Source organism: Arachis ipaensis, chromosome B10, assembly GCF_000816755.2.
Source record: "Arachis ipaensis cultivar K30076 chromosome B10, Araip1.1, whole genome shotgun sequence".
NCBI classification, from domain to species: Eukaryota; Viridiplantae; Streptophyta; class Magnoliopsida; order Fabales; family Fabaceae; genus Arachis; species Arachis ipaensis.
Window position 1 is genome coordinate 18,072,901 of NC_029794.2, and position 10,327 is coordinate 18,083,227.

Below are 10,327 nucleotides of genomic sequence, written 5' to 3' on the forward strand. Positions count from 1 at the left end.
GTTTTTGTGCAATTATATATTTGTCATTATTATTATATATTAAATGATAATTATATATTTTTTACTGTCGTTAAAAAGGTTGTTATTGACAATCGTATAATTATTGCTAAAATATTTTAGCTAGGGATAGCAAAATTCATCGAGACGTGGGAATCCCTGTAGAGACTATCCCTAATGGAGATCCGACTGTAGGAATTTTTCCAGCAGGGATGGGGACGGGGGATAAAATTTTCTCGAGGTAGGCGCGGGGATTCCCGCCCTGTCCCCGCTAATCCCCAAAATTCATAAATTTATTTAATTGTCCTTAATAGTTTATTTCTCATATATGTTTTTTCGTCATTTCACACATCATATATATATAGAGTGAGAGAACCAAAATTCCTAATCCTCATTTGCATAACCTTTCTTCGATTCATAGATCCCTAGCGTCTAGTGTCGTCCATATTCTATCCAACCTCTTTGCAGCCACTCTCTTGCCACTCTCCCGTCTCACTGCATTGTCACCCCTTACCGTTCCATTACCCTTACCGCGTCGTTCTCTATATTCGTGGCATTCATTTCCACAACTCTGTCATCGTGTCCATTCTCCTCTATGCTGCCGCATCCCCCACCTCGTCCACTGCTCTATGCTCTAGCTCGCCGATGTTCCCCACTACGTCATTTTAAAAGAAGTCACCATCTTATCGTTTATACTTTTTGTATAAAATTTTTCTGTTTTTGTATAGGATGAATACTTTCAACTCTATTCCTATAGGAATTAATAATTAGTCAAAACTATCAGAGAGATGAAAAATCAGGTCCCTGTGGGAAATGGGACCCTGTGGAGAATGGGAATGGGGAGCAATATTCCCCACGACAGAGAATGGGAATGGGGACGGGAGCAAATCTGGGGACGAGAATGGGGAGCAGGGGGGCATTTCCCGCCCCCGCCCTGCTCCGTTGACATCCCTAATTTTAGGGACAAAGCGTAATACGGTTAATGTCTAATTGTGAGTAAATATATTAGCGGCTATTTTTATTGCTACTAAAAACAAAATAAATGGCCGCTAAAAAAATCTTTTAGTCGAGAAAAATTAGCCATCAAATCGGTGTATTTTATATTTAAATATTTATTTTATATTAATAGCTGATTTGGTAACTAATTTTTTGTATACACGTAGCATATAATTACTAATACTAAAGGTTTCAAATTTTAATTTAATATTACACTCTTTAATATTGTTAGTTATTCATTCTCATATTACTTTTGGATGGAGAAACAATCATATAGATACTTTGTTAAAAAAATCATATTCATACAACATGATTTTCAGTTAATTTTATTTTTGTACATTGACGAGGCCTAAATCCAAAAACAAAAACTACACACTATCAGGAAGAGAGATTATATCACCCCCTATAACATTAACATTGACTAAGGTCGAAAGTTCTAGATAGGGAACATCTATGAATTTGTACCCGTTTTGCTAGAGGAGGCTGTTTTTCGCAAGCCAATCAGCATAAATATTAGCTTCTCTGTTAATATGATGAAAAGTGATATCCCAAGACCTTTTAGTCATATTAAGAATCTCTTTTATAATCAGGTTGGCTACCTTTTCCTCATCACAATATTTCCTAACTCCTTCATATGCTAACAGAGTTGGTCTCAACCATGACTCTTTTCAAGCCAATTTGCTACGCCGTTGTTAATCCATGAAGAATTGCCCTTACTTTGGATTGATAAACACTGTAACGCCCAAGGTTTGCTAAAAATCCCCCGATCCATTCCCCCTTATACGTTCGGATGATACCACCATAATCGGCCTTTCCTTCCTCCTCCTCTACCAAACCATCAGTATTTAATTTTGTCCACCCAATCGGTGGTGCTTTCCATGTGGTCCTTCTTACGGCTTCACTTTTTGTATTCCTAGTGAGAGATTGTTTGGCGAAAGCTTCCTTCATCTCCCTCAAGTAATTCCTTATGATGTCTACTACATTGTCTGGTCTGTTCATGTTGTTATTGTGGACTTCTGTATTCCTCCAGTTCCATATCCACCAGCAAGTGATCATAAACTGATCGATCCATTGCTCTTGTGAGGACTTGCTAATGTCGCTGTTTAAATTAATATCCAACCAAATCTCAAATAGAACTAAAAAGAAGAGGGTTGTTGTGCAAGGATGAATGATCTTCGCCCAGATGCAAGCTGCCTTTGGGCAGTCTCTTATCACATGCATTAAAGACTCCTCAATTCCTCGACAACGATGACAGTAAGGGTTACCTCCCATAATTCTACCTTTTTTTTTGCGCCGTGAGTAACTTGTTGTGGGCCATGAGCTAAATGAATACCTTTATTCTCCCCGTTCCTTTCCATTTGCAAATTCTGTTCCAGATTTTCTTCCCATCATTCTCATCATTGGTTATCACCTTATAAGCTGAGGCAACTGAAATTTGCCATTAGCCTCATGATTCCAAGTCATGTTATTCTCCCCAACTCCATCACCTCTATCAAAATTGTCTCACATGGTGCTCTAGATAATGACTAACTCCTTCCATAAAGGGAAATCAACCGCTCTAACTTGATATCCTTGTGTCTGATCATAAAGGCTCCCATATTTGTGATGCATCATATTGCTCCAAATGGAATTTTGATCAGTGAGAAGCTTCCAGATTAACTTCAAGAGAAACATTTAATTCATCGCTTGTAATTTCTTGAACCCCATGCCACCCTTGTATTTGTCTAGACAGAGGGTGTCTCACTTCACAAGATACATTCTCTTTTGATTCTCTTTGTCGCTCCACACAAAGCTTCTTTGAGCTTTCTCAATTTTCGTACAGATTCCCTTGGGCATTTGCTATGTTGCATTTCATAGTAAGTCATTGGAGTTATAACTGCTTTGCCTAGAGTCATTCGTCCTGCTAGAGATAAGCACTGAGCTTTGCATCCCTTTAGCTTGTCTTGAATTATTTGAATGATGTATTTGAAATGCCACTTGCATCTTCTTTGATTGTGGAGCATTGCCCCCCAAATATTTCTCAAGACTTGCTTGCTCCTGGAAGTGAACTTTTTCAATTATTTTCGCCCTTGTTTCTCTTTTCACATTGTTGGATAATGTAATAGAGGTCTTACTGGTGTTTATTTTCAACCCTGAAGCTTGAGAGAAGCATTCCATTGAGCTAATTATTAATTCCATCTGTTCTACACTTGCTTCCGACAAAATTAAAAGATCATCTGCAAAGAGAAGGTGGGATATTTCCGAACCCTATTTGCCAATTCTCATGGATTTCCATCCTTCTTTGTTGACTTACTCCTCTATCATGTATGATAACTTGTTCATGGCTATGACAAAGAGATACGGAGAGATGGTGTCTCCTTGCCTTAGACTTCTAGTGGGGGTGAAGTCTTCTGTTTTTCCTCCATTCTACAAGACATTGTAGGTGACGGTTGTTACACACTTCATTATCAACTCCAAAAGCTTCCTTGGCACTCCGAACTCCTCGAGACTTTGTTTAAGGAAATTCCATTTTAATCAATCATATGTTTTTTCAAGGTCGACTTTGACCGCCATAATGCCTTTCTTCCCTTTCATTTTCTTCATGATGTGGGTTATCTCCTTTGCTACTAAGATATTGCCTTGGATATTTTGACCTGGTATGAAGTTAGCTTGGTTGGGCGCAATTCGGTCGATAAGTGCGGGCTTGAGTTTGGCTGCTATGATCTTGGTTATGTACTTATAACTCACATTGCATAGTACAATCGGTCTAAATTGGTTGATGAATTCTGGACCTTGCACTTTTGGCATGAGAGATATAAGGTTGTGATTATGGTCCTTAACTCGACCCGTGTTGTTCTAGATATCCGTCACATGCATATAGATGTTATCCTATATTGTATCCTAATACTCTTTATAGAACAGGGCTAGGTTGCCATCAGGCCCCAAAGGTTTCAACGGCCCAATGTTAAAGATTTCTTTCTTTATTTCATCCCTATTGAGTTTGCTAGTCATTTTTTGAATCAGGTTGTGTTGGAAAGGAGCGCAGTGTCCGTCAGTGTTCAGAGTATATGTCCCTTAATCATCATCTTTATACAGATTCATGAAAAAGTTAAGGGCATGGTTGGCTAGATCTTTCGGATCCTCCATCCATTTCCCTTGGTTGTCCCTAAGTTTAATCACTTTTTTTCTTCGTTTTCTTATTATTGTATTTGTATGATAATATTGAGTATTTCTGTCACCATTGACCAACCAAAGATCTCTAGATTTTTGCATCCCGAGAATTTTTTCTTTGTTGAGAAGGTCTTCAAGCTCTTTATGGAGGGCTTTTTCTAATTCATTCAAATACGGATTTTTTCGTAACTTTGAGCTCTTTGAATGCCCCCAATGCGGTTTATCAGTCTTCTTTTGAGTTTTCCAACATGCCCAAAGACATTTTTGTTCCAAACGCATAGATCCTGGGTCAAGGAATTGAAAGCAGAGGCTAAGGAAGTGTACTTTCTCCATTTGGCTTTTATAAGATTCCTATACTTTGGGTGGAGCTTCCATATAGCTTCGTAACGAAAAAGTCTTTCTCTTTTATCGGGCTTCTGAGGATCATAGCGGATTAGGAGAGGGTGATGATCCAAGTTGCTTATAATGAGAACTTCCACCCTTGCTTCCGAAAATCTAACTCACCAATTAGCATTTGAGAGTGCTCTATCTAAGCGCTTGAACACCCTGTCAAGACCCTCCCATTGGGTCCCTTCCATGTGAATTTGGAACCCACATAGTCAATGTCTATCAAAGAGCAGGAGTTTATCCAGTGTTTAAATTTTCTGCAGGTTGTTTGGTCTATCCTCACTCTTCCTTTTTTTTCTCTAGAAGGTCTGCTATCTCATTGTAATCTTCCACCATGAGCCACTCCTCTTTTATATTCTGAGCCATGGCTTTTAATTCAGTCCAGAGCACCCTTCCATTAGCCTCTTGAGGGCTAGTATAAATAGTAGTTAGCAGCCAGCTATCTTTGTTGCTTTGTTTCACCTCTATGTGAATATACTGTTTGTGAGATTTTGACATTGATTGAAAGATCTAGGTCCTTCCAGAGAATCCAAATTCCTCCACTGAAACCTTTCGTCTCTTCAACACGGCTGAAATGAAATCCCAATCTCCTAATCATAGATTGTGCTTGCATTCTGCTGCATCTTGTTTCCATCAAGACGGTTATATCTGGTTTATGATTTAATTTCTACCAATTTTCTGAAAGAATGCGGCCAAAAACCTTACTGACTGCACCCTTACAATGCCAGGCAAGAATAATCATTAAAACCAATTTAAATGTAAGACCCCAATCGAGTGAACACTCTCAGTTTGCGCTGAGTAGCCCCCTACTGCCAGAGTGGTCTCAGCCTAATTCGTATCTGATAGCCCTTAATTTTCAAGTATTTTGTCTACATTTTTCGTAGGGTCCTAATCATTGCCTTTTTCTTGAAGCCTCCCTTCTTCGTATCTTTGGGCAGCTTCTATCATTAGCTCCGTCTGTATTTAGTAAAGGTCTGGTGGCTCCTTTTCTTGTTGGTCATCCATCTCCTCATCAACAAAAGAAGGCAAACCTCGTACCTGTCACAGTTGTCCCATTTTGTCCCCCTTTTTTGCTTCCCTCTCCACTACTTGTCCCTTTCGTACCAATTTTTTCCATTCTTTTTCCATGAGCTGACCGTTGCATAACCATCCAAGGGCCGTATTGGTCATCTTTTTCTTGGAGGACTTTTTTGCCCTTGTCATTTCTAGAAATTTTCATACTACCCTTTTGTGTTTTGCCTCCTGTCTATTCATTTGCCTTCGTCCCTCCATTCTCCTTCTGGTTTGTCTTCATCCCTATTGGTATCGGTTGTCTGCTGCCATTATTTTCTGCACAATTTGTTTTCTCGTTCGTTACCATTCTGCAAGAGAAAAAAATGTTGTAAATCCCTTCATATTCCACCAGGTATCGAACCCCGTTGATGGCGTATTGTGATACTAGTGGCTCGTTGAGATCCATCTCAACAGATAGCCTTGCGAACTTCCCTTGACACTTGTCAGTAGTATTAGTATCCACCTTGATTGTTCTTCCAATTATGTTGCCTATCCTTTTCAACATATCATCTTCGTAATATTCAATTGCTAAATTCGGGAGTCTCACCCAAGCTGCAATGGAGTCGATGGTTGCTTCTTCCGGGTTAAAATTCGGTTTTCCTGGCGGACCGTGAGATAATGATCTAGTAATTTCCATGGTCCTCCAATGAGGGCAATATCTAAGTCTTATAGGGAATAAAATTTTACGATAAAAAAATCATTTCCAAGGTCAATTACTTCAATACTACCCTTCCTTCCCCACATAGTTTCTAGCCTTCTTGTAATTGCTAGAAAGGATATCTTCCTTCCTAGGAGTTTCACTATGAGGGTGTCTCACCAGCGGGTGTTTGAGAGTCTTTATTGCTACTTCATTTAGGACGAAGTTGAAGATCCCATCCATTCTTTCCACTCTAATCTCGGGGATTTGGTTGCTCGTTTTTGTTGTCTCTTTAGTGCCTCTATTTTCCTCCTCCTTATCCCCTACCTACCTCTATGTTGGTGTCAGATTGATTCGGGTGGGTTTCGTGAAAAATAGATTAAGTGAAAAATAATAGTTAAGATAAGAGATTAGGGGTAAGTAAACTTGTGAGGAAGACACTTCTATTAATGACAAATAAGCAATACAAGAACTAATAATGAGAAAGAGAGGTAGAGAACAAGTGTTGAGACCTCCACTAATGCCACAAGAGGATGAATGAGCTTTATTTAAAGTGGACAGGGGTAGACTAAAGGTCGTCGAGTGTTTTGGTGAAACACCCGATTACCAGTTTTTACTCGTGAAGGTGATGGATGAAATGAAGAACAATGAGAGGAATTTTGAGAGAGAAAAAGATGGGTTCTTTAGCTTCTCAGCTTCAGAAGTAAAAAAGAAGATAAAAGGTTTTTCAAAAAAGAAGCTCTCAGAAGAGGATGAAGGTGAAGGTGAAAAAGTGAAGGTGAAGGTGAAAGTGGAGGTGAAGGTGAAAGTAAAGGATCAAAAGGGTTGTGAAGAAGAAGATGATCAAGGTGAAAGTGAAAGTGAGAGTGCTTTACAGAGGTGGCTTGAGGTCCTTTTTATAGTGTAAAACCATGATGAAGAGGAAATCTATTGTCCAATGGTTTTAGTCTGATATTTGGTTTACTGCTTTTTCCAAAATATCTTTAGGTATTTGTGTCACCTCAAGTCTTTTCAACTGAAAAGGTAGGAAGTTGATTCCACACGTTAAACTAAAGCTCCTGACATGTGACATTAGTGAAGGGACATCTAGTTTGGTTTTCTTTCAACTAGATGACACCTTTACACTCCAAATCCAACTAATCCACTTCCACCAATATAGTTCCCACTGAAGATAAATTCAACTCCTCAAGGTGTTCTTTTGGGTTCCATTCTTTTAGCCCAATACCTTTAGGAGGAACTTAACTCTTTTTTGACCATGTTTGTAGGTCATTATAAAAATTAATTATTTACAAAAAATGTTTATATTTTTAGTACACCAAATGATTCGGGTGGGTTTCGTGAAAAATAGATTAAGTGAAAAATAATAGTTAAGATGAGAGATTAGGGGTAAGTAAACTTGTGAGGAAGACACTTCTATTAATGGCAAATAAGCAATACAAGAAATAATAATGAGGAAGAAAGGTGGAGAACAAGTGTTGAGACCTCCACTAATGGCACAAGAGGATGAATGAGCTTTGTTTAAAGTGGACAGGGTGGGCTAAAGGTCGTCGAGTGTTCTGGTGAAACACCCGATTACCAGTTTTTACTCGTGAAGGTGATGGATGAAATGAAGAACAATGAGAGGAATTTTGGGAGAGAAAAAGATGGGTTCTTTAGCTTCTCAGCTTCAGAAGTAAAAAAGAAGATAAAAAGTTTTTCAGAAAAGAAGCTCTCAGAAGAGGATGAAGGTGAAGGTGAAAAAGTGAAGGTGAAGGTGAAAGTGGAAGTGAAGGTGAAAGTAAAGGATCAAAAGGGTTGTGAAGAAGAAGATGATCAAGGTGAAAGTGAAAGTGAGAGTGCTTTACAGAGGTGGCTTGAGATCCTTTTTATAGTGTAAAACCATGATGAAGAGGAAATCTATTGTCCAATGGTTTTAGTCTGATATTTGGTTTACTGCTTTTTCCAAAATATCTTTAGGTATTTGTGTCATCTCAAGTCTTGTCAACTGAAAAGGTAGGAAGTTGATTCCCACACGTTAAACTAAAGCTCCTGACATGTGACATTAGTGAAGGGACATCTAGTTTGGTTTTCTTTCAACTAGATGACACCTTTACACTCCAAATCCAACCAATCCACTTCCACCAATATAGTTCCCACTGAAGAGAAATTCAACTTCTCAAGGTGTTCTTTTGGGTTCCATCCTTTTAGCCCAATACCTTTAGGATGAACTTAACTCTTTTTTGACCATGTTTGTAGGTCATTATAAAAATTAATTATGTACAAAAAAGGTTTATATTTTTAGTACACAATCACAGATTCTTTAGACTCTTCCCCTTCGGAAAATAAAAAGATGTCATCCTCCATCTCCATGGGGTTCATCCTTCCTCTCACCACGTCACTGAATGACTTTGTTTTTTGGGCCTCCACCACTAGTAGTTGCACTATCTCCATATTTGAATGTTGTTGCTCTCCTAGCATCCATTTCTCTTCTCTAGAGACTAGAGAGTTTTCTCCTGTAAAGACTTGGTCTTCTCCCACCTTATGCACCTTTCTTCCACTCTTTAGAGTAGTGTTTTCCTCTTGTCCTGGTGATTGTTTTGGATCATGAGCCCTGGATTGTTTTCTACAGACATAACCTCCTCTCATGGGCGGAGGTCTCGCTAGTGAAGTATGTGCTTAAAAATAAAGCTCAAAAACACAAACTTTATTTAACATGTTTTTTTTCGATTAATTTTTTTATTAAAAGCAAGTGAATTTTATTAGATGGATTAAAAATGTTTGAGTCCACGAGATGGATTTCACACAATGGTAAAGAGGGAGAAAATCTATTACAACATTCAAGAATGTAATAAAAAAAAACATTGCCAATGAGCTATAACTCAAATAACATAGTCTCTCCCTCTCTACCTAGAGATCTCGGGTTTGAGTGCCACCTATTGCAACCGATCAAAAAATCTCCTAACTGTTGCTGCAACATGTGGTAAACGTATGAGAAGTCTGTGAGTGTGTTGTGTGGTACCTAAGATTGGGGGTTGTCCAATCTATTTGACAAAAAAAATATTAAAAAAAAGAAGTAACTTCATCCTCTTTTTTCATTTAAAATTCACAAGCTCTCCTAAAATAAGAGCTTTCAAGGACTGCTACATCAACTATTGCTTGTGGCACTATGGAAATTCCTTCGAAGATTATTTCATTTCGGGCATTCCAGATTTTTTAGAAAAGGTAAGTTGTCGAGATTGTTATTTTTCTTCCATCCCTATTAGTCTTCATCTTCTTTAGAAACAATAATCACAATTGTCAAATCTTTATGTTGTTCTGTAATTCTGGAGCTTCTATGTCCGAGTTCTACCATGATACCAACTTGTAATGACCAAACTCCTAATATGTCATTATCACACCTGAAAACATATATTATGATAAATATAAAAAAAATATAAAAGCATTGTTCTTATGGTAATAAGTAATTGAAGATTTAGCCAATGAGTTATAACTCAAATGGTATAATCTTTCTATACTCACTTAAGAGGTTATAGATTCGAGTCTTCCTATTTTTTGTTAAAAAAAAGTAATTGAAGATTTAACTTGTGATGGCCGTTTGCAAGAAAAAACATATATTATGATAAATAAAATTGTTTTTTAAATTTTACCAACAATGGGGTGGTGGCGCAGTTGGCTAGCGCGTAGGTCTCATAGCTAAGAGTAATCCTGAGGTCGAGAGTTCGAGCCTCTCTCACCCCATGTTTTTTATTTTCCATTTTTATTTCTTCTGTGCTTCACTGCTTCTAGTAAAGGTCCTTACCTATCATTCCTTCTTGCTCCTTGAAACTTTATTGCACTCCTTTTGCCAAAAACCTTAATTTTTGTTTTAAATAATTTTAGTTGAACTCACTCTTACCTCACAACACTTTGTACCCATAATCCGAAGTCCGAACTAGTAAACCTATAGTCATTCTTATAAGATTATGTATCTATATTTTATGTACTTTTTATCCCGATAGAATTACTAATATCTAAATGTTGATTCAATAAATTCTTTTAAAAAAAAAAAAAGTTTCAACAAAACTTTGTTCGTGTATTGTTCGCAAATTTGAATGCATTAATCAAAGGACCAAGGCGTTTACTACTCTA

General features: G+C 37.8%; 1 protein-coding gene and 1 non-coding gene across 2 annotated transcripts in view; both read left to right on the plus strand.

Moving 5' to 3' along the window:
• The window catches only part of LOC107620273 (aluminum-activated malate transporter 2-like), a 4,330-nt gene continuing 1,820 nt past the window's right edge, over positions 7,818-10,327 (plus strand). The window contains exons 1-2 of the mRNA XM_016322459.1: positions 7,818-8,090; positions 8,177-8,212. Of these exons, the coding sequence (XP_016177945.1) occupies positions 7,818-8,090; positions 8,177-8,212 (309 nt within the window). The remainder of the gene's footprint in view (positions 8,091-8,176; positions 8,213-10,327) is intronic.
• Positions 9,854-9,937, plus strand: TRNAM-CAU. The gene is given in 2 exon segments: positions 9,854-9,891; positions 9,902-9,937. It is a non-coding gene; the product is annotated as a tRNA-Met (tRNA).